Source organism: Sinohyriopsis cumingii, chromosome 17 (assembly GCF_028554795.1).
Source record: "Sinohyriopsis cumingii isolate HCF-2022 chromosome 17, ASM2855479v2, whole genome shotgun sequence".
Classification (NCBI taxonomy): Eukaryota; Metazoa; Mollusca; class Bivalvia; order Unionida; family Unionidae; genus Sinohyriopsis; species Sinohyriopsis cumingii.
Genome location: NC_142977.1, coordinates 63,131,592 through 63,158,172, shown reverse-complemented (window position 1 = coordinate 63,158,172; position 26,581 = coordinate 63,131,592). Strand labels below are relative to the sequence as shown.

Here is a 26,581-nt window from a genome sequence, read left to right as displayed (position 1 = left end):
GCATTGAAATGTTATTGACGTTTTGAAGTTCATCCATCATTAACAGTAAATATTGGAGATGTCCGGGTGATACTTCCAACTAAATTCTAACGACTGAACTGTTTCCTGACAAAACTGTTACTCAATACATAGCATTTCTGGACTTTTACGTCAATGATAATGTATAAATCGAAAATAATTGAAACACATGTTACTCTGCAAATTAATAAAGCTATCATACACGACCTGGTCGTTGATCTTGAGCACCTTATTGAGAAAAATCAGAGTTGTATGCAGAGTGTTGAAATGGATAGAGGCACGTTTTTGAATACAGTTTCATTTTGTGTGGGTATTTCCGCACCTGGATTGGATTTATCCGGAATAGGTACGAGCATACATCTTCTTTGCGTTTTACTGTTGTTAGCGCAACACTCGTAGGCATTACTACAAACGAAAAATCAAGAAGGAAAAAGTTAATTTCATGAAAGTGCTAAAATATGACAAACTAGTAACATCAGCGACCACAACATTTAACAGTATAGATGACATGAAAAGAAAAGCGAATACTAAAATGAGATCCGCGGTAAGGAATTCATTTTCATCATAGGTCAGATAGCAAAAAACCAACCGAAATCAGGCAAATATAAATATAGAAAAGAAAGATATGGTGGAGGAGAAATAAAACAGGAACTCTCAGCAATGTAAGTTAAAATGAAAATGTCTTATTCAAATGAACGTTTCAAATCAAGAGAGCGAAATTACATATACCTTATTCCCTGACAAAGAAATATAGTTTTCCAACACAATGGATAAGAGAAATTTAAAACTCTCCATTTCATCACCGATAACAGAATGTGCCATTCAGTACTATAATATTTTCCGATGAAAATGTGACTTATTCACTTGTATCAGTGCCAAGAAAAAACTGATGACTGTTTTTATCCGGAATATTAGTATAACCTCAAAATGTACATGAAAAACGTCAAAGAGGGAATAAAAGTAGATGGTGACAAAGAATTAGATATTAATATTGAATATTCGAAACACAACTAAAACATTCGAATTACTCTGAAAACCAGTTGTGTTCTGTGTTTCACATATTACCGTCCTCCATTATTTAGATATAAAGTCATTTTGTTTTTAATAGTGTGTATGTTTCTTTTGCGACATACGAATTAAACTATCTAAATTTAACGCGGGTTGTGCCTCACTGCTTATATTCCATGCTATAGTAATACGTTACGGATGTTTGGTGCATTTAAGAAAAGGGTATCCTGGGAGAAGACAGAGTTATATAATCAAATCCACTCTGGATTAGTCTTGGTCACTAACTAAGCGATTTGATGCCCAATAATAGCTTCATCATCGAAACGAAGGCTAGTATCGTAAGCTTGTGTTCTGCGTTGTTCACAAATACTGTATATATTTAAAAAGCATCAATTAGTTCAAAACCAGGAAGTGCATACCCAGTTCATTCAATTATTAGCTAGCACTCTGTTGCACACACAGACACACACACACACACACACACATACATACATACATACATACATACATACATACATACATACATACATACATACGTACATGCATACGTTTTGGCATCATCCGTGTTGAATTCAATAAATAAAATGATATATGGTGCCGAGGCCAATGGAGTCATATGAAATGGCCGGATTGACGCCATGGCGACCGACCTGACCTGGTATGGTCATGATCTGAACATGTACTAGTCTTATGGCGATGATTGCGCATCAAGCGCTCAGCTCATGTACCTGCTAAAGATATAGGTTTACGACCAAAAGGGTCTTGGTTCAAGCTCTAAGTTCGGATTAGCGCTGTTCTGCTGACGTGGAAGAACTTGTCACGTTCCCACGGAAATAAATGTCATATTTAAGTTGATATTCCGTAAAACACTAAACTAATGAACCTAACACTTTGTATAAGAAAGAAAATAAACATGGCTTTATCTTTGTATAGATGCGAAATTTGTTTTTAAACCGCTCCACGGCGATACCCTGGTACGTTATTGACATGCTGCGTCTAGAGTTTCTTCACATGCATGCATTTTCATCATACATTTTGCGTCAATTTTGACTTTGTTTTCAGCCAAAATCATTCATTTTTGTTGAATTTTACTAAACGTGTTGGTTTTCGCTGTTTACTGTTACTTAGCTTAAGGCCATAGAGTCGCAAAGAATATGTGGCAACCTGACTTAGCCTGGAAAAAGTATCTGAACTTGCACTCGTCTTCTGTCGAGGTTTGCGCAAGAAGCACTATTAGGCTATTCAGTAGTGTAGCTGCGAACTGCTTTTACAATCTGACAATGGCAAATACGGTTCCACGCGAAGCCAAGATAGACAGCTTGGGTTGTCGGCTCCGAAGATGACCTAATGAATCTTAAGATTTTGCGTGGTTATACTCGACTTTTTTCACATGTTAGAGTTTTTGTTATGCATTAATTCTAAATTTATTTTACGTTTTGAACCAAATATGTAAGGGTTAGGGATGAACATATACAACGTATTTATTCGTGTATATGTTGGATCTGTATACAACAACATAGCAGATCTGCCATCTTGTGTTTTATTCTGATTAGTCCCAACATATTATGTAAACCCGGATCTGCCGTCACATTATGCAACATCAGCTTTGTATCTGTGTAGTTTTCAGTTTGATCTGACTAATAAGTGGATACCGAAGGTAGCATTAAAAGGCATTGGGTTTCAGTGGGGGATTAGGATGTTTTGACCTAATCTATAAAGTTGTCAAAGCACAAGGGGAAAAGAGATTAACTTGAACAAAGATTAATAGCATTAAAGTTTGTACGGTAAGATAAATGTCTATTACATGGAGCCAAGCCTATACAATTTCAGCTGCACTGGAACAATCCTGAGCTTCACTCTAACTACACTGACAGCTCCGGAATTGTAATCTACTACACGGAAAGACTCCGTCAGTATGATGCTGGGATTTTAGTGACAGGTCAAACATGTTTCAAAATTCCGCCACGGCAGGAGAGCGTATATGTCAATGGAGGATGCCCAATAGACTGCACAGCTGCAATAATGAATGGTCCTGTGTATATCACTGCGGTAACTAACCACATGCATTACTTAGGTAAGTCTATAGTATCAAAATGTGATTTCAGGAAAGAGAAATGAACATAATAATTGTTATCAGTAATATATATTTTACTAATGGTAATCGCCACCTTCAACACCATTTCTACCTTCGTCGCCCTTATCGTTACAGCCATTACCTCTTCACCACGAACACCCCACCAAAATAAGTTCAAGTAAGTAGAATAAGACTCCATTTTCTACAAACGGAGTGAGACATTAAAGGAAATTTCAAAAACGAAAATATTAAATGAAACTTATGAAGGTAATTTCATCAGAACGAGTTCAATGAAACAAACAGCGTTGCAGATGAATTATGTTAATCGATGGTGTTGAACCAACTGCAACATCTCTGATTATCCCGTCATAGCGATTCACTAAGAAACGAATCTTTAAGGAGTGGTTGTAAAATCATGGTAGATTGTTGCTTGCAAGGTGGATGCTCCTAAAATAGCGTGAAGATTTAGGGAGGAGTAGATGCAGTCCACGTGAAAAGAGAAGCCATGAAGAAGCATATCAATCAATCAATCAGTCCTCTCTGCGCCGTCTGGTGCTTGAGGCGACAGCAAGGCAGCACCATTTTGGTCTGTCGGCTGCTGTTATGGGGGCGGTCTGCAGGGTGAGGCCTCTGGTCGTAAGTTCTCGCTCCACGGTGCGGCGCCAGGTCTCATTGGGTCTGCCACGGTTCCTTTTCCCCTGTGGAGTCCATCTCAGTGCCACCCTTGGTAGTGAGTCGGGGGGGGGGGGGGGGGCATTCTGCAGACGTAGCCGAGCCATCTCCATCGACGACTTGCAATGGTCACAGCGATGGTGTTTGCGCCCGCTCTGTACCGGAGTTCCTCATTCGAGATCATGTTTGGCCAGAAGATCCTCATAATCCGTCGCAGGCATTTGGTCTGGAAGACTTCGAGCTTGCGTTCTATGTTAGCAGTGGTCTTCAAACACTCTGACCCGTACAAAAGGACGCTCAGCACGTTGCTCTTGAAGATACGGATCTTTGTGTGGTCGCTGGGGTTTGATGACCTCCAGATGGGCTTCAGCATTGCGAAGGCCTGGTTGGCCTTGCTGATTTGAAGAAGCATATGCACGCTACATTCTTGGCACGATCCTGATAAAAACGAAATCAGAACCAAAATGAACTGAAAGGGTAAACACTGAGAATATCAGATTTTTAAATGGAGGAGACCTTCATGTTTTTTCTGTTACAATAATACCTCAACTGTTTGAGGAATCAATAAGAGCCAATCATATAGAAAATCCTAAATGTTTCTGTTAATCGGCGAAGACGATACTCGTTGGTTAATACCATCTCTAAACCATTGACGGTTGTTATATCCACATAAAGACCAACCATCTCATGCTTTTTCAATAATATTGGCACGTAGATTTGCAACGTTACATTTTGCGACTCTTATAATTTTTTTGCATTTGCTGTCACTGCGTTTCTTTAATGTTGGTCTTCTATAAGACAATTGCTAAACAATATTCAGCCATGGTGTATACACTTCATGTTCGGTACTTAGTATCGTTTTAGGTAAACAGAGTCAATAGCCACTGCCGCTTCAGGATTTTTTTTATTTTTATTTTTTTTTAAAAATTTTTTTAGGGGGAGGTGCTTTGTTTCTTTTGTTTTGTTTCGATTATGTTGGTTGTTTAGACATCACCATATCTATCTTTCTACATGAAAGCATTGAATCCAGTTACAATTTAAAGTTGCTGCCTACATTCACTGTATTTATTTCTGAAGACTTAGAATATTATTGAAAGACTTTAGTACCAAAAGAACACACGGAGATCGATCTTCCCTTTCAACCGAAGCGTTGCACCTGAGATTCTATTTTGCCTCCCCCCGCCCCTCCACTCTTTCAGAACGATGGTACTGCTGCTTGACTCATGTTCTATTCTGAAAAGTAAATCTCCAGGGCATATTGAAACAGAAATGATCCTTTAAAAATATCCAAGAATTTGAAGTACGAGTACTGCTTGTTGCTCCTTGTTATATCCTCCAGATTGTATCCTTGCAATTGGACGAATATACGTGAATTGTTCGACTGTAATGCTGATAGTCGACCAACAGCACTTGTTATCACTAAATAAATACATCAATGCAGGAGTCAGTCAATCTCATTTAAATTTCTTTTCGTCCACATTAATTCTTTACACACGTCTTTTTCGTGTATTTTTAAACCACGGTTTGTTTTAATAATGTACAAACTCTAAAGACAACAACAACAACAACAAGCTACATACCCAACTTTCTTCTAGTAACCGTCGTAAAATCGCCTTTTTCTAAATAAATTAAATGGACCCTTTAGCCTTGTATAAATTAATCATGGATTTTGTTAATTAAACAGTCATTGAGTCTTGTTGTCGTCGATTATATTCCATTAAACGTGTCTAGAAGGAAAATTCTATATAATATTAGTTCTTCATACATTTATATCCTTGGTAAATGTACTATTAAACTGGATTCTGACAAATGAGTTCATCTTCTACGAGAAGGGTTGTGGTATATCTTGAAGATTTTATCCCCAGACTCTGAGTCATTATGATCTTACCTCCTTCTGCTGTGTTTTCAATTATTACTCCCATGGTTTAGCGTCAAGCGTTGGGATACTGTGATATCTTCTGTCTGTCCGCCCGTTCGTCTCTAAAATACCATATATCCTACACCAAAGGGTGGAAATTCACAAAACAGCATTTTTTCATCAAATTCAAAACCATCTGCATATATGCTGCAATATTAACTCGCTGCCCTAAGGTTAAATGCACCGGTATGTTACTAATAAGGACATATTTAGTATTTGCTAACCAGCCTTATGATATCCAGTCAATCTTTGAAGACATATGACATCATAATATTTTTAAAGAACTTGTATAATGAACCGTGGATCCCGATCCCCCAAGCCTTCTCGCTATACCGCAACCTCTTTTGTGAGGCGGAAATGGTCGTGTTTAGATATTATTTCATAATTTCTGATAGACCCCCAAAACTTTATCTTAGTTTCTGGATAGTGCCAACCAATTATAATATAAGTTCATATCATTAAATACCCTATCATACTGTTTTGTGCATATTTGTAGATATAAATGCACTGGAGTAAACACGTTTTCTCACTTATTGAAATAGGAAGAAATATGAATATCAGAGAGCCCCAAGATTTCTAAAGCATTTGCTCCAAATACAAATTATTAATAGTCCAGTTTGTTTACAAACCTACTACAGGAATAGCCCAGAAAACAAGTGTCATCGATATCGGTGGACATGAAGTGACTCTCGCTTATGACAAATTATACAGTTATGACAGTCCCGTTGTGCATACGTAAGTACAATATAAATGATAATATGCAGAAAAACAGGGTTTGTTTCCCAAAAGTCGTGGATGAAATGGCAACATGTGAATATTGAGCAACACTTGTTAAATTTACACTTTGTATTTGTAATTAACGCTTTTCATTTGTATCTTTAAAGTAACATCAATAGTGTTTATACGAGATATATATTATATAGTACAGCCTAGCCATTTAAACGCGAAATGAAATTGACTTTCTTTAATGTATGTGGTCAACTACTAAAATGTACACAAGTATATAACGATACTTAGACTTTTTGGTTTCTTTTTTAGCTTTTTGTTTTTAAATATAGGCACTAACTATTCGTATAATGACTTTTTATTCTCTTAACATTTTATTTTATATGGACTATCTTTCTTTATATATATATATATATATATATATATATATATATATATATAGATATATATATAGATATATATATAGATATATATAGATATATGTGTGTGTGTGTGTGTGTGTGTGTGTGTGTGTGAGAGAGAGAGAGAGAAAGCTTGCCAGTAGCTTCTCGTGAGTAGGTGGTTCTACCCAGGGTTTTCCCGGGTTCTTCCGCCACCATTAATACTGGCCGCCATGCATAGCCTATCGTGTGCTGAAAAAATGGCGTTAAACCCAACATCATAAACAACTTTCTTTCTATATATATATATATATATATATATATATATATATATATATATATATATATATATATATATATATATATATATATATATGATAGCCAAAATAGTGAGGTAGGTATTACACTTTGAATCAAACTTCACTGAACACAGTAAAATGCGCTTGTCGAGCAGTCGCATATATGTCTAACATCATGACCGCAAAGGTTATGTCCCGAAATGCAAGCAATGAACCTTTAAATTTACTTCCATATATATATATATATATATATATATATATATATATATATATATATATATATATATATATATATATATAGTGTGTGTGTGTGTGTGTGTTTGTCTGTGTGTGTGTGCGCGCCAGACAAACACACACATATTGTAGAGCAATTGTTAAGTAATTTGGTCCTAATTATGGTAGGCACAATGCAGCCACGTTTATACTGTTGTGCCTTGAAATCCTGTTTCATAGATCTACTCCTGCTGATGGCATGAAACTCATCTCTCCGGGTAGATATTCTTTAGATTTTGGAAAACTGTTTTTGATTGGCTATTTTATAGAATGTAGGGATGAAGTTTAAGATTTACAAACAACGAATACTTTAGTGATTATAGGAACCGTATTTAAATTAAAAGTTATTTCTTTCCACGCAAGACCTTTGCAATCTCCATAAATCCAAAAGCACTGCCGAAAACGTACATGTCTCTATACTTCATGAATGCTGACTACACATGTGTTTGATCTATTTTGTAAGGCTGAGAGATATATTGCATAAGTGAGTAACTGGATCGCTGTTTTACTTACTTTCATTCAATATAATTACAATTTGAAGCAACCCAACCACACCAGAATGTGTCAGTATGAACAAGTTGGTGATGGTTATACGGTACGCTTGCGACACATGGCGGCCACGCTAATATATATTACCTTTGCAAAGCTTATAGGGATATCCACAATGAAGAGTATCGGATGTTTAAATACTGATAATTAAAATTATTATGAAATGACTGCGTCTTCTACACCTTGATTGGATGTAAACGGTCACATGATACTGATCTGGAATTTGTTACACATCGATAAATTCTGCGGACTACTTTTGGTTCCCTGTTACCAAATCATTTGATGTGAAGTTTTATCTATATCAACCCCTTACATCCTAATAATAATAACAACTAGCTCCCACCCGCCCATTCCAGTGATTTCCGATAAAAGAAATGACAAGCCACATCTTAAAATCGACCATTAGAAGTTAAAACAATGTAATTGCACAGACCATCTTGCACTTCAACACTCATCCTATTTGCCGAAGCAGGCATATAGCAGGCTTTAGATGCCAATATTCGGAATTATTGCATTTCACCTCGACAACATGTTACAAAAGCGGTTATTAAAGGTCAGGGTCATATTTCAACCAAGGGGGTCACTATAAACGGACACGGTTTTGCTTTGGAAAGATCGAAATGCGTAGAAAGTAACAACGACGTTGCTATAGCAACAAGTGCCTTACGCAAGCGTAATTTTCACCAAAAATAGGAATATTTCTTGTTTGATCGCAACAACCATTTCTTTATATATTAAAATATTGATCATAACAGTATATCACTGGAATGACCTGCAATGACATTCTACCCCGTATAACAGTATAAAGAATTGATGAATCTAGGCTGGCGAGGGCTATGTATTATACCGCAGTTAAGAGGCTAATCAAAGAAAACTTCGTTGTACATAAAAGTGAATGTTTTCTTGATTAAATCTGCTGATCTGATGTAAGAAACGAAGTAAATTGGAATTATAAGGATTAAATGATCATGGTTGGGTATTTATCGATGTGTAAATATTACCTAATCACTCACAAAGTTTACATCAAGTCCTTCGGACTTTATTTACTTTGTGTGAGCGATTAGGTAACATTTGCTCATCGATAAATACCCAACCATGATCATTCAATCCTATAATAGTCAGTCGACTATTTACGCCCATGTATCGTATTAAGTCAATGTGTAATCGCATGAAGACTTTAAACTTGCCAGAATCGAAGCAAGTGTATATACAAGTTGGCATGATGTCATGCTTTTAACTGAAAGCATGCAACGAAACATATTATAAACGGATATTTCTTGAAACAAGGTTTTATTTCTACAATAAAAGTCATTCTTTAGTTTTAAAAGTTTTTAAATATCTGCTATGTTTGTGAATCAAGAACAATAAAGTAAATTGTAGTTATATTATGTATTTATATTATTCATTTATTTCTAAAGTTTTTCAGAACCGGTTAAACTCAATAAGTATGATTCATTGACGTCAACATGCGTATACAAATCCACCTCAAGGTCCGAATATACATATTTTGGTGAGGCAGCCCGGGATGAAATGTGCTATGCTTTCATTTGGTACTACCCGAGGGAAAATATCACCAACAACAAGTGCATTATCTCAGAATGTAAGAGAGTCGAGGTGGTTGTTGAAGGTTGCAATCTTCAAGAGTTTTCATCTGTTCTACAAGACGTCTTCATGAATGTAACTTCAGTCTGTTCAAGCCTTGGAACATGTCATCCAGAATGCATACCTGTAGCAAACGAAGTAAAAAAGCAGCCATGTTTCAAAGGGAGCGTTGATCTTTATTACAGAGATATGGCACGCACCAGAAGCAACGAACAATACATTTCATTTTACAAGGCATTAGACTCGTGCGATAAAGAAATAGCGAATGTGAATATTTGTCATGAAAGTAATGTATGTGCAGAAGGGATCCAGCTCTGGGCTATGTCCAGTGTTCATACTTTGTTTCTGATGAACTTGCTGATGTTCTATATCAATGTACGATTTTGAGTAATGCCTGATGTTCTATATCAATGTATCATTTTGAGTAATGCCTGATGTTCTATATCAATGTACCATTTTGAGTAATGCGTGATGTTCTATATCAATGTACCATTTTGAGTAATGCCTGATGTTCTATATCAATGTACCATTTTGAGTAATATCTGATGTTCTATATCAATGTACCATTTTGAGTAATGCCTGATGTTCTATATCAATGTTTCATTTTGAGTAATGCCTGATGTTCTATATCAATGTACCATTTTGAGTAATGCCTGATGTTCTATATCAATGTACCATTTTGAGTAATGCCTGATGTTCTATATCAATGTACCATTTTGAGTAATGCCTGATGGTCTATATCAATGTACCATTTTGAGTAATGCCTCAAAGCTTTTGACATTATCAAAGACCTATAAGCTGCCTTTAATAACATAAATTTGCCTTTCATTAAACATTTTGCTGATCTAGCAAAATATGGTATGTTAGCTGGTTCTCGATAGTAAATCAGTGCATGAAAGGCTATTAAATGCATAGATACTGATATAACCCTAAGAAACAACACGACTACCAGTTGTGATTGTCTAGACAGCAATTGTGAGTAGGCCAACTAACGCCTAATCCGCTGTGGATCCCTTCATATGGTCAAATAAGCCATACATTAATCGGCTTTTAAATTCTAGCCTGCATAGAAACATGGTCTAGTAAACATTTGCATTCTTCTGAAAAGATCCAAAATCAAGTATGTAGTGAAAAATCAACTGCAATGACTTCTTAGCTGTTATATATTTGAGTTTTATATATAGAAAATACAGGATTGTTTGATTGTCTTCAAAAGTAAAATGTGTTACATTTTCTCAATAAAAGTTTACCTGTTGCTATGTTTTATTTCCTCACTTATTTCAAATCTGATTATTCGACTAAACGCTGAAGATCGAGCCTGAAGCATGCGTGCAAAGTAAACCAACTGTACAAGCAACGAAAACTACTATATCCCCCACATGCTGTGGATTTTATGTATTTAATATCGCCTAGAATTGTCATACGGAGTTGTATCAGTTTCATACAACATATTATTGCAGAATCCAATTAGTTCTAAGAGAGAGTCACGTAAATTCTTTCTCCACGAGTGTCTTAGACTATGACTGAATTTATTTATGTGTGAGCTTACTAGGGTATCTTAACAAGTGTTCAGATTGTTGCCTTATACAATTGTACCTTGGTTAAAATAATCTATATTCCAGCTTTTCAATGCCTTTTCGTTTTCTGACATTTATCTGCAATATTTACAACGTTTAGTGTCCTACAACATATCTGAACATATATTTTAGTAACCCTCCTATTTGGCGAAGAAAGGATTTAGTTCGATTACAATTTTAATGGCATGGTGGACATTAGAATAGGGTACTGAGCACTATACAAGGCGTATTGATATTATCCGCGAAAAGTAGATGACTTTAAAAATTTCTGCCCGCTTGCCTGTATATAATAGTATATTTGTATGTATTTAATTATAGTCTGTGTATAAACCCTCCTACCACCTAGTTGGGAAGATGGGGTTTGTGTGGATAGTAATAAAAAGCGGCTATTAGATATCAACATGTGTATTGTGTTGTATATCAAAATGTGAGTGCTGGATGGTAGGTCTGTGTTGGGATTCAGTATCAGAGAGAGAGAGAGTGTGTGTGTGATTGGGATTTTAACGTAGTTTCTTTTTAATCAGTCATATCGCTACGATGTCTGCAGTGTGGCAGTTTATAGTGATATGTAGCACTGGGGCATCAAGCCGCAGACACGAAGCAGGATGTCCCACCCAGTCACATTATCCTGACACCAGGCCGACCAGTCTTAACACTAACCTCTTAATGCTGAGCGCCAAGCGAGGTAGCTGTTAGGAGATTTTTTTTTTAGTCTTTGATATGACTCATGACTCGGCCGGGGTTTGAGCCCACGCGGTACCGCTTCCGAGGCGGACGCTTTAACCACTAGGCCACCGGAGCGATCAGTATTAGAGAGACGTTGCTGGATAGTATGTCTATGTTGCATTCTGTATCAGAGAGAGGTTGTTGCTGGATATTACGTCTGTATTTGATTCTGTATCAGAGAGAGGTTCCTGCATAGTAGGTCTGTGTTGGATTCTGTATCGGAGAGAAGGTATTGGATAGTAGATATGTGTTGGATTCTGTATCAGAGAGATGTTCCTACATAGTAGGTCTGTGTTGGATTCTGTTTCAGAGAGAAGTTGTTGGATAGTAGATATGTGTTGGATTCTGTATCAGAGAGAGGTTCCTGCACAGTAGGTCTGTGTTGGATTCTGTATCAGAGAGAGGTTGCTGGATAGTAGGTCTGTGTTGGATTCTGTATCAGAGAGAAGTTGTTGAATAGTAGATATGTGTTGGATTCTGTATCGGAGAGAGGTTCCTGCATAGTAGGTCTGTGTTGGATTCTGTATCGGAGAGAAGTTATTGGATAGTAGATATGTGTTGGATTCTGTATCAGAGAGATGTTCCTGCATAGTAGGTCTGTGTAAAAGAGAGAGAGGTTCCTGCATAGTAGGTCTGTGTTGGATTCTGTATCAGAGAGAAGTTGTTGGATAGTAGATATGTGTTGGATTCTGTATCAGAGAGAGGTTCCTGCATAGTAGGTCTGTGTTGGATTCTGTATCAGAGAGAGGTTTCTGCATAGTAGGTCTGTGTTGGATTCTGTATCAGAGAGAGGTTCCTGCATAGTAGGTCTGTGTTGGATTCTGTATCAGAGAGAAGTTCCTGCATAGTAGGTCTGTGTTGGATTCTGTATCAGAGAGAAGTTGTTAGATAGTAGATATGTGTTAGATTCTGTATCAGAGAGAGGTTCCTGCATAGTAGGTCTGTGTTGGATTCTGTAACAGAGAGAAGTTGTTGGATAGTAGATATGTGTTGGATTCTGTATCAGAGAGAGGTTCCTGCATAATAGGTCTGTGTTGGATTCTGTATCAGAGAGAGGTTGCTGGATAGTACGTCTGTGTTGGATTCTGTATCAGAGAGAGGCTCCTGCATAGTAGGTCTGTGTTGGATTCTGTAACAGAGAGAAGCTGTTGGATAGTAGATATGTGTTGGATTCTGTATCAGAGAGAGGTTCCTGCACAGTAGGTCTGTGTTGGATTCTGTATCAAAATGAGGTTGCTGGATAGTAGATATGTGTTGGATTCTATATCAGAGAGAGGTTCCTGCATAGTAGGTCTGTGTTGGATTCTGTATCAGAGAGAGGTTCCTGCATAGTAGATATGTGTTGGATTCTATATCAGAGAGAAGTTGCTAGATAGTAAGGTCATTGCTGGATTGTAACTGAAAGCAGCTCCTGTACAATCTATATTAGATTCAAGTCAAAATATTTTAATATAATATTATCCATATGAGGCCAGATATTGTTTTACATGAAACCATCATGTGACACATCACAATTTGACATTACCATTCCATTACAATGCCAAAGTGATCCTCACGTGTTAAATTCGCTTTTGATCCCAAAGTGTCCCAGTAGTAACATTCACACACAGACATGTTACATTCCAGTTTGAGGTTAAGATAGCAAACTGCACCTAAATACTAATTCTCTATATGAGGCCAGTGTCTTCCCTGCGTGTTATTCCTGTATATGTTTCAAACACAGGATATCCGGTAGTCACTAACATTGCCCCATTTCGAGGTAAACTCTAACAATACAAAAATATAGCCTCGTTAAATTCAACCACTTCAAACAATGTTACCATGTACTCTGAATGTCAAATTATTTTAACATAGGATTTTCTGTTTTATACCAGAGTTTCTCCACCTAAGAGTATCTATACAATCATCATTTGTTACTAGAACGCCATATATAACTACTGGTGTTGCAAAGGGAATAAACCACCTGCATTCCTCAAAATGCCTGTCAGACAGAGATTCACAAATGTGAATTGGACCAATTTCGAAATATACTAAAGTATTATTGAAGTGACACTCTCCCTTCTCCTATGCCAGAGGGACAAGAAAAAAGAACAAAATGCATTTAACTTTCATCGAGCAAACTTTAGTTTGCAATCTATTTAAAAATAAAATGTTTCCCTCTATACTGCTTATTGTATCGTTGTTGTTTGTTGATAGCCATTCGGCTGTATCGAAAATAATTAATGAATCGCAGGCTCGGTCCAATCATCAGTCAAAGGTTAACAGATAATATCCGATGAAGGATATCACTAAATAGGTGTGAGTGGTATGCAATTGCAACCTAACTATGGCATATTAATCATTGCCATTATGCACCATGCACACAATATAATCTGTCACATGTAGTCTAGTGGGATGAGATACAATCAAACGGTACTCCCATGTATGGGATTTATAGTCCCGAATGAGAATTACCATGAGCTTTGCACTTGCTATAGAACATATTTGAAACCCAAAAACAAGCCACACTTCATTGCTAAAAATAGAAATGTCATAAATTGTTGAGTAGTAAAACTTCTCAGAATCATTTTCTCCACTTGTTTGCAAACTCATCCTCTCTCTCTCTCTCTCTCTCTCTCTCTCTCAATACAATCTACAAAAAGCAAATCAAGATATCAAGGTCAGAATTAATCATTAACAAGTGGTGTAATTGATTCAGAATCATACTGGAGGCAGATATTTTCCAATTCCTTGTTTTGATTTCTATCCGTTGCAAGCAAAATGTTAAATCTGAACTCCTACGGAAGAGTATAAGGAAACAGTAAAATGTTTCTGAAAGTCCAGTGCAATTTGAAATTTTTCTCATTAGATAGTTAATGTAAAGCTTTAGTGCCATCTTCAGCGTGTTGGTCGTACCTTACGAAAATCTTTCATTCCTATTTTGTCTTAAATAAAATTGTATTTTAAATCATAACGCTAGCGAAAACTATTTGTTGCAAACATTCTATTTGCAAAACATTCACCGCAATGTTTTATCGCAATCATTGTAAATAAAGTGTTTCTTTCCTCATCCTCCTTCGTATTGAAAGAAAAAATACAATCACCCATTTCATCCAATATATCTGGTCTTAACTTTATACAAATTGTTCGGTTTAGGTGCTGCGTGTGTGTGTGTGTGTGTGTGTGTGTGATGCAATTATATGTTTGATTCATGTATTTGATTCCACGTTGTGTATTATCCTGCTTGTTTTAAGTTATGCATTTGCCGTGTGTATAAATATCCACTAACTGGGCACTTCAAAGAATGAAAGCAACATATTCAGTAATACATACACAATGAAAATATGTTCATGTTTCATCTGATCAACGAAAGGTAGGTAAAAGTCCGTTTGTTCTGAATGACTTGACTTGTCATTACTTCATTTTCTGGGTGAGTAGAATAAAATCGTCATCCAAGCTGAAGTAGTCATATCACAGCTACGTTTTCTCCACATGGACCAAACAGATCAATCTTATATTTACATTTTGTAAATGCTAGTCCGTTAGCTATACTCTTATAATTATCATGACCAATCCATTTATGAGTAACAAACGTTGATACATATAGCAGGTCTTAATATACACCCGAGTAGCCGATTGGTCAAAAGCGCTCACCGTTCCGGATCACTGCCATCTCACCTCTGTCTGCGAGGGTTCGAGTCCAGGGCTCGGTTAGCGTGGGTACGTGGGAAAGCCTGCCAGTATCTTATCATGAGCTGGTGGTTCTTCCCTGGGTTTTCCAGGGTTCTTCCTCCACCAGCTATAATGGCCGCCATGTATAGCCGATCTTGTGCTGAAAATGGCGTTAAACCCCAGAGCAACAACAACATCAACTTAATGTACATCCTGACAGAAGAAGTCCCCTTATCGCTTTCGCTACAATGAATAAAATGTTGTTTACACCCGGATAAAATGCGCGTGTTTCTTCTACGCTGTAAAGAGCTTCAATGTCTTTACGTATATCTAATGAGTAACAAACATGTTAGTCATTTACATAAATGCAAATACAAGCTATTCTCTATTGTTGCAACTTTTATTCATCGGAATTTGATTGCGTTTAGTCCAATTCTGAAAGGACAGCGATTGTTTTATATGCCATTTTTCCTTTAAAAGTATCAAGCAGCCTATTTTAGTGTCTTTATAAAGCCCGTTCCCTTCGTGGGTTCTTTCCAGCAACAACTGTAATTACATTTGCTAGAATTAACATATTGCTACTGGGACGCTCCTGACTCCAAACAATACATAAGGAAATACAATCCAAAGTAACTTATGGCATTTCTCTAGTTTTATTATATATATATATATATATATATATATATATATATATATATATATATATATATATATATATATATATATATAAATTTATTAATAAATAGAGATAAACAGTTTTAGTAACATTTGTATTATGTATAATGCACACTTATTAGAGGTATAGAAAATAAATAAATAGAAATGAGAAAAAGAAAGAAGAAAATAAAGGAAAAACGAAAAAATATTAATAAATAAAATAAAATAAAATTAGAAAGATAAATATATAAAATATATGTACTAATATAATTTTTACAGCTGTTAAATAGGTTATTAGAGATCAATTTATATAATAAAAAATATGGTGTGCATAACGCTTACTATGAAGTATTTTATAAATAATTAATTATATTGTATTGAAAATTAATTTACAAATGCAATTTCATTTTTAAAGAATTAGTAAACTTATTTTTATGTTATTAGATTATACTTTTACCAATTAAATTTTTTGCAAAGTAGAATAATCTTATCCAATTGTACACAAGGGACAGTCTGATGAAGCATTAAAGCGAAACCGGTCACACATTCTACGTGTTGGTGTTGTTATATATATATATATATATATATATATATATATATATATATATATATATATATATATATAACCTTGTGTATCAACATAATGATTGTTCATATATTTCTAGTTGTTATTACTGTTAGACATTTCTAAATCATAATGTATTATCTCGTGAAGAGACAGAAAAGGACTGGCAGGTGTGACGATAGGTATATCTTAATCATCGTACATCTCTTATAAACAACTTTTGCGCACTCTGATATCTTTCTATTCCTGTAAAACGACTCGTTATTCTTTCACAGTTTTGTTCTGATCCTTCACAATAACAATATTCACTTCCTGGGTATTGATGTTAGAGTTGACCCAAGATGATTTATATATCTATCATACAGGTCTATCCAGCATTGTCCATTTCCCTTTCATTTATATGCATCCTTGGAATGTAATTATGACGTTTTCACCTGTAACGTAACCTTGTTCTCCTAAGATGAATAGCACCACTAGTTGTGACATCGCACGATACTGTCGAAATACATTCCGTAATAGATGAATTGTCGTTATTATTATTATTAGTAGTAGTAGTATTAAGTTTCAAAATGTACGTGTGAAAACTGTGAGGGAGAGCGACAGGGGAAGAGGGACTTCTATCTTAAATTTGAATAGTTGCAATCACGAACTAAATATAAATCATTCTATAGGCAGCTGAGGAAAGGGATGGGAGTTTATAATTTTTAATTTTCCTCATGTTTTTACAATTCTCATTGGCAGCCAGTCATATTTTTTTCGAATAAGGACAACAGTGTTATTAATTTAACAGTTAATAAAGAATTATTGAATGAACACATTACGATGTTCGCAAGGCGTGTGTATAAAATATAATGGTACATTTACCAAACCATGGATTATGAATTTTGATGTTATAATAAATATTTTTCACGTCTGTCTTTGCTACCCTCTGATAGCAAATGAACATAAACCAGGTCGTAAATTAATAATAATAATAATAAGAGGAAGAAGAAGACCAACAACAACAAAACATTTTCTTGACGAATAAGAAATGTTTGAGCAATTTAACTCCCGAAATAGGTGTGTATGAGAGAGAGAGAGAGAAAGAGAGAGAGAGAGAGAGAGAGAGAAATTAATTCATAGCCTACTTCATGATAATACATGACGTTCAAACTCCTAGTTAGATATTTTGACTATGACCAAGAGTTGACAAATTGTACAACGAAAGGGAAATATAAGGAGATAACTGGAAGACAATGAGGTAGAGAAATGGAGGAGAAACCAATCCAGAAAATCTATAAGATTTTTGCCAATCGAGACCACGAGAACTGTCAAAGTCATTATCCGGTTTCCTCGTCCTCCCACTGATGGGTAAAATATATACCTAGTGGTGATGTGAACCAATTACAGAGAAAGCGTTTTTTTTAAATCCGTGACATTAAAATACTTAGCAGAGATGTTATCATTTAGATTGTGAATATCTCAATGTGCATTGAGTGGTAGCTTGAAAACATATTTTTTTTTTAAATCGTCAGCTTTTGAAAGTCAACAGAGGACAGACAGAACGTTGGAACACAACACTGTACTAGAGGTTTATAATCAATTATATTTTTTGTGTTCTATTTAACCATGGTTGGAATCAATGATGTTGTTATAGTTATATATTAAGCACTTAACTCTTTCAGGAAAACAAACGCTTTAGAGGCTAAAACAGGCAATCCCAAATATCATCACTGATAAAGTTAGCAGCATTTGAAGTTTCAACGTTGTATTGTCATCTCACATTTCTCACCTTTTGACCTCATTCTATTTTTATTTTATTTTTTATCTGCTATCTGGTCTTTGACCAGTGAAATTATTTGCTATGGTGTTCTGGGTCATGAAATTGAAAATAAATTCAAAGTATACGTTAGTTCTGATCGAGATTTGTTGACTCCACATCTTCTGCCTTGGTGACATTTAACCACATACGATTTTTAAAAAAAAAACATGACATCGGTTAGGACCATGTCAACACTGTTTGCTTATTTTGTTATTGGGAACTGAATGCAAGACCAATTTATAGCCTCGAGTAATCTTAAACATTTTGACTTTGATTATTTTGGTTTTGGAAATACTTTAATTCCGCTCTTATAATGTATAACCGTGGTCTGTATTTTCCATCCATTAGCACAAATTCTTTTGTCACTCCTCCTCCGTACTCAATATTGAAGATTCCCATGAAACTTTGTACACAGACACATTCATCCGAATTTCTATGTGCGTCTAAATAAACACGCTGCCGCTTGGACATTCACTGTGGCCGCCATCGCATGTTTTGAAAATGTTATCGCTACTCCTCCAGAACGAAAAATGATATTGGCATGAATTGGTTCTCTAAAAGATTTCCTAAGTTATAGATTCGTTCAGAATTCAATTAGATAAAAGAAAAACATTCTGGTAAGGTGGGAGAATTTGTACATTTAAATTAGGCATAGAGGAAATCATAGCGGCATTGAAAACTAAATGTAGGCGAGAGGTCATACAGCAAAGAATACATTTGATTAAACTACATTCGTGAGGTACATTGACATCAAATCTGGCACTACATATCTGATGAGTTTGAGCAATTGGAGCACCCGATGCCTCTTATGTCAAGTCGACATAGAAACCTAGGATGCAATTCATCGCCATTAAGAACACTATTCTCAACTACTTTCGTTCACATCGAAAAATATGGTGGCAGATGTAGACAAAGTCAGTCTAAATAATCTCGGCCTTTGCTGTCACCACATGTTGCACGCCGCCAGAGGCGTACCACCAATCACATTAAATTAACGCGTATTCCTACAACGACATCCAAAATTATTGTACGAAATGACGTAAACGACCGAGCTATGTCCCAACAGAACTAACAGGTAAAATCAAAGGAAGTTACTCTCACGTTGTCACCACTGCCGCTATAGCAAATTACTCCATGATTGTTGAAAGGGTCCTGCGTGGTCCGAAAAAATTTATTTAAATATAGCAAGAAATTTGCAGGCTATTTGCAAGGCTCCTACTTACGATGAACCACAAATTATATAGTCATGGGATATTAAAGTTATCTGCAAACACTTTTTTTAAATTACACTTAAAAGTGTACTAATGGTTATATTTCTTTTCACTTTGCATATTTTAGGCAGTTTATCTGCCTCACTAGAGAAACTTGAAAAGAGTAACTAATCAAAATTGCCATTCTACACTATTGGAAAGTTCCCTTTTTATAATCGTATTTATTGTTTGCCTACAACTTATCAAAATAACAATACATGGGTATTTTTGAGTTTAAAAATTAAATATCGTCTTTTTTGACCTAACTTTGAATAATTTTATTTATACATTATTTTTACAAAATTAACAAAGTTATCTTTAGTAATTTACTTCTTACTTTAGTGAGAATATTATACAATTTAACAGTTTTAAACATTACCCTATGGTTGTACAAAGGGGCATAACTACACTAATCATAACTCCCTAACACAGGATAATTGAAGCCATTTTTTTATGAGAGAGAGACAGAGAGAGAAATAGATTATGATTGTGTGTTTGCTAATTTGGATTGTTTCCTTTTATATTTTATTGAGGATGGGACGCAGGTTTAGACTGGGTTCCGAAAAGGAACTAGTGAAAAAGTTTTGTTTCAGGGCAGCGCTTAACAAGCTTGAATACCTTGCTTCCGGGGTACGGCTGCTACATTGTTTTTGATGGACAATTGTACTAAGTTTCATCATGTAGAAAAGAAGTCAGTTTGTCTAACTAAGATAGCATTCAATGATAGACTTTACAAAGTGTGTGTGTGTGTGTGTGTGTGTGTGTGTGTGTGTGTGTAGAAATATATTTTGTTATAATGAACCTGCGTAAGAATATTAGTCACTTTGTGGTGTTTTGCCCTAAGCAAAATAATTTTATGGAAATATATTCTAGGAAATCAATCTGGTACTATGGTTAGAGATGAGAGAGGTGAAAGGTTTAATCAAAGCAAACAAAATAAACTTGTAATAAGATTAGATTATATGGTAATAATATGGAAAACTGTATTTCTGACAGCGATAAAAACTTAAAACAACCTTGTTAAATGCTATTGTATAGTTCTTTATACTACTAAGCAATTACATCATATCTCGATGAATTCAAGCTTAGTTAAATATCCAGCCCTTATCCAACTCGACGTGTAGATGTTTTTCCTTTGTACGCTTATTTTTGCTTCGCTAACTTTATACGCATTTTCGTCAGTGCTAAAATAATAGAGCTGACTTCTAAGTCAACACAATACATTTATAAGCATACAACATTAGTCATCTTTGATATTCCTAAAAGAAGAGAGCCTAATTTTTTAAACATGTTCATAATTCTTAATCCCCTTTCGAATCTCTCTTGATCCAAAATGCACGCGCTACTTACGTTATGTTTAAATTAATATTTGCTCCGTTAGGCTCCATGATTTCGACATCTATATAGAAAGAGCAAGCAAGCAATTTGAAAACGGGACCAATGACTGACAAAATGGAGCATATTTAATATGTTGTACACACATCCTTGCCTAACAAAGGTATCACATTTATAAAAATTGCATTTAATCCAACTTAAAATATTTCTAATATGCCCTGCTTACAGTTATATTCTTTACGTATTATTGGCCCAATTATTTGTTCATATTACTCTCCTTGACATCGATCTACACTATGTTCATAGTGTGTACAACACGTTAAAGGAAACTAAGTGATGAAAGCGGCAATATATTATTACCGGTTGTAAAAGCATGCAAATAAACAACACAGGGATGATGTAAATCTATCTCTACTGAGACACAAAAATAAAGTAAGATCAGTACAGAAAACATATGAGTAACCAAAGGTCAATACAACCGAAACGTGATATCTTGTTTTGAAAGAACAAAGGAAAACAACTGAGCACCCGGATATCTTCAGCTGTAATGCGACAAATCGATTCTCCGCTGATAAACAAGCCTACAAATTACCATAAAGGCAGGGAAGGGGCAGTTACAAGCAAACCTCGCAAATTGATATATAATTCAAATAGAACACCACATCTGTATGGCGAACTCTTTGAAAAACCGCCAAATTAACGTGAAGAAGTTTAGAAAATATCAATATCCACAAGAAATTTAAGAACCCTATTTACAATTCGATAAACATATATACAAACCGAAAAACGTATACACAATTAGATAAACATATATGCAAACCAATAAACGTATAAGCAATTCGATAAACTTTTGTACAATCCAATGAACTTATATACCATTCGATAAACGTATATACAATCTGATAAAGATATATACGAATCAATACACGTATATACAATCCAATAAATGTATATGCCATTCGATAAACGTATATACATTCCAATAAACGTATATTCAATTCGATAAACGTATATACTGTTCGTTAAAGTTTGAAAGTGTGTGCTCAAATATCAACATAATTGTAGACTATCACCACCATATTCGGTACCTGGATGCTTGATTGTTAATCATCATACGACTGATTGATCATAACCTGCTGACCACACGGACGACTGATCACAAGGATGATTGGTGATACGAATATTGACCAAAGGACGATTGATTTGATCATATCTTAATAACCTTTCTCATATTCCATCCAGTTTATTTGATTTGATACAAAAGACTTAATTGACATAATAATACAAAGCATATGTGCTTCTAATTGTGTGTAGCAAAGCAACAAATACTAGTTGGAGATCAAATCACTGTCGGCACTTTATTAAATTCTAACAGATATGCTTGCTTGTAGATTGACGTTTTTCACGTTTATGCTTTTTAAGAGCTGCACGGTTTTCTCTCATGTAGTATAATATTCTATTTTTCCAACAAAAAATATTTACGTCAAATGTTGTTAAGTCCATGAAGTTCATTCAGCATAGAACATGGAACATATGGAGTTTTTAACTAAGAATTCAAGATCTGGTATGATGCTGCAGTAAATAAGAACTTTATAAGTGCAGTACTACTATCCTGACAAACTATGAATCCTTAAGAAGGCCACTCAGAGCACAGGTGTCTGTGTCGTTCACAGTTGTGAGTATAGCTGTAATTTCTGTATAAAATTTGAGCCTTTATCCGGAATTTGGATGGTGTTATGGGAGGTTACGATAGCAGCAACAATTTTGTCTCCATCTTTCGATCCGTTTTTATACGGCAACGTATGGCTAAGGCTCTGAATTTATTCAATTTACTCTGAAAAAGAAACAATTTCTTGAGGACTTTATGAATTCGGAAATGTCGAATATTATTTTGGGTGATTTTGATAATACAGACTCTTGCATTATTTGCAGCATTGATTGTATCTGTTTCGAGGTGAAGACGATAATAGTATTCCAAAAATGAAGAATGAACCTTGGTTTCTGAACGCATAAGAGTTGTATTTGGGCCTAAAACTGCATCATATACGGTGTTTGATGGATTAAGATACAGCTTGGTGGAATATTGAAGAGCCATTTTATATAGTCTGACATAAAGTGATGAGTCAGTTGCCTCTAAATATATGCTTTCTGAAAGGGAAGGTCTAAATGGAGTGAGACATAGTTTAAATAAAGCATCTGTATGTAGGATTTACAATATGTAGGATTTAAACACAATTAAATAATTGCTAAGCATCAATCACATTAATGTGGTGCATGACCGAAAAAAAGCCTTCCGATTAGCTCTTCAATCTGTGCTGGCCACGACTCCTATTAAATCCAGTTATTTTTGTCATTGGTCCTTATGGTTGTTAATATGAGGTAGAAAAAATAGTTTACTGTCACAACTAAGGCCTACAAATTTGCTCTCCTCGACAACTCGAATAAGATAACCGTCAATATCGAGTTTTGGTCATCGTAAATAGGTTGCAATCGGCAGAGATTCATACGTTACTTTTCGAAAATTTCTGCCAGTTACGATTCACTGTTTCTCGGTGTTGTTTATGCCCATATGCTGAAAACTTGTCCACATCCAATGAGCGGTCTTGAATTACTAAATTTCACTAGCTGTTAATTTTGTTAAGGAATACAGAGACGAACAATCTGCTGCACTGACCTACACCCATCTACTTTGGATTAATCTTCAAAAAGGATGCTACCTGTGTTAGCTCTGTAGTTTCTATCTTTCAAATAATGAAGATAAAATTCTGAAGGAGGCCTCTCAAACCTAGCTTGAATCGTCATTCATTATGCCGTTACTTCCATTTTGGTGTTATACGTTTCTTTATTTAAGTTTTTCTAATAAATGTTTCAAGTTTAGCAAAATGATCGATCGCGTTTTCTAGCGTCAGAAGTCACATTGAGCGCCATATAGTTGGTTGCTGAATCCTAGACTGCCAGAGTAGTCTATCGCTAATCATGGTTTTGCAAAATTCAATTTGTTAATGCTATGGGACGATAGATGAAGAGTCGCTTTGGTCATTTCCATGATTGGGTATTGGTATGACCATTGCTTACCTTGAAGACTGCAGTAAGTCGCCAGTTTTTATAATGTTACTGTTAATGTTTAGCAGTATATGTAGAGGTCTATCGGGAATGTATTTGAAACGTTATGTGTGGATATCATCTAGTGTCGCTGAAGTGTCATGTGCTCGAGCAAGAGAGTCTTGTATCGCCCTAAGAGTGAAAAAGCAATAACCAGATTTACAATTTTTCTTTCAAGTTTTTTATACAGGCAACGTTTCTAGAATACCTTTCTTGTGCGAGTTCTTCGAGGATGTTTTGGACAATGTATCTGAGATTTCTGAAACAGTGATTACTATTTCATGAGATTTCTTTAAATACTTCATTCGGCTGCTTGGATTGTCCTCAGCGATTCTCTGTATAATTCATGCGTATTTAATAAAGATTAAATAGGGTTCAACCTAGACACATGGTATCCGTTTTCCACTTATTAACAGACAATGCAAACAGATCAAGTTAGCAGAATTTTTTTAAAAAAATTATTTTCCAAGAATAAAAAGTGAAACTTTAAAAGACACATGCAGCGTTTTTAATTAAATCCACAAACTTCCTAAATGTTCTGTTACAAATCCAAACATATAGAATGTTCCGAAAGATTTCCAATAATCTCAAAGGTGATGATGTGCCAATAATATTGATGTATCACAATGATGTAATCCAAGATGTTCATAAATGAGTCATCAATATTACCAGGGTTTAGTCCAAACTCAATGAGCACTTTGTAATTCCCATGAAAATTTTAAATAAATGATTCCTCTCAAATTATATCTTTAAGCAACTAAAAGTGATTCCACAGACTCATAACGAAATATGAATGAATTATTATTTACCGAGTCCTCTATTTACAGACTGTAGAGTGACCTATGACGTAAAATAATACCCTGATGTGGGTCATTTCTGATAATAAAATTTGTCAACAAGGTGGGGACTTGAACTTAGCTTTTAGTAAACTGTGAGTAAACTCAGGTGCAAACTACATCATAATAGTCGGATCGGCCAAAACATCGACCCTCATCACGGACAAAGGTCAAGGAAACAATATAATGTATATATACATAACACCTCCTCTCATAATGAAAAAGAAACATTTATACAATAAAGCTTTCTTTTACATATTACTAAAATATACATGATACTATAATAATTAAAACTGCATAGGAAGATGTCTTATTAATGCTACAAAATATGTAAAAAAAAAATGAAGCAATATAGTACCTTTATACAGGTGAAAATGCATGTACAATAAAATGATATTTTTCCATGATATGCCTAATGTCAATGTTGTATTCCAAAGGCATTACAATCCATCTCAACAAGCTGTGCTTCTTGTTTTTCATTTTATTAAATACAATACAGCAATGTTTAAAAGGTCACTGTCAACGTTTGTCATTTATTTTATGTGGATTTAGACATTACATAAACCATATGTAGTAGATAAAGATACAAATTATGATAAAGTAACTTGCTGCATTTTTTACTGAGCAACATGACAAACGAAACAAAAGAAAAATGTATGCCATCATGCTTGTTATATCATGTTGATTTTCATGGCGTTCCCTGTAATATAGGCTTCTCTAGTAGCTGTGCCAACGAGAATGTCCGCTGTTGAAATGCCGTCAGTTTGAGAATATCATCAGTCTCTCCTATTTAGATATAGAAAGTCTTTTATTATTCATATGTTCTTTGTAAAATAAATTTTCTAGTTACATTTCTATGCATATTCACATTTTGTCTTTAAGACGTTCTTCCTTTTTCTAACTGAAGTTATTTGGCTGATGAACATTCGATGGCAGCTAGAGTTTGAAAATGAATGTCATCATATCGACATTGACTTCTAACTTCAGCGATTTCTGTCAAAAGAATAAACTTGAAGACATAGTATATCCGCTTTCGAATAATTCATATGAAAACCTCGTTGACTTTGTCAAGGAAAGATTGAATATGTTGAGAAAGATTACAATGCGATTTTAAAGTAAGTTAAATATGTCCTGGTTGACACAGAAGCAAATCACGTTTCACAAACATCGTCTTCTAAAAGCCACGTTAATTGTGTCTTTTGACGAATCCATTGAAAATATACAACAGTGCAGCTCAAAATCCAGATGTTAATATTCTACAACCAAAGAAAGGACGATACAAATGTACTTACATAAGTTTCCAAGTACATTAAAACGATAGCTTATAGTAATTATCTTCAGACTATAAACAATAAAGTCCTAGTTAAATTAAGGAAGTCAGACATATATATATATATATATATATATATATATATATATATATATATATATATATATATATATATATATATATATATATACACCTAATTATCTGCGTACATGAACGCATATATTCATGCTTATTTATGCCTAAGAGACAAACGCATACACAAATACCAAAACATATATTTCAGATATATAAA

The 26,581-nt window shown here is 35.0% G+C and overlaps 1 protein-coding gene across 4 annotated transcripts in view; it reads left to right on the top strand.

Moving 5' to 3' along the window:
- The window catches only part of LOC149779093 (tyramine beta-hydroxylase-like), a 74,661-nt gene extending 63,883 nt beyond the window's left edge, over positions 1-10,778 (top strand). For 3 of the 4 annotated variants that reach the window (XM_089939649.1, XM_089939647.1, XM_089939648.1), the window contains 3 exons: positions 2,857-3,100; positions 6,329-6,425; positions 9,336-10,778. In XM_089939649.1, coding sequence (XP_089795775.1) covers positions 2,857-3,100; positions 6,329-6,425; positions 9,336-9,906 — 912 coding nt within the window. In that variant the 3' untranslated portion in view covers positions 9,907-10,778. The remainder of the gene's footprint in view (positions 1-2,856; positions 3,101-6,328; positions 6,426-9,335) is intronic. The other variant, XM_089939650.1, reaches the window with a different exon arrangement.
- The last annotated feature ends 15,803 nt before the right edge of the window (positions 10,779-26,581 follow it).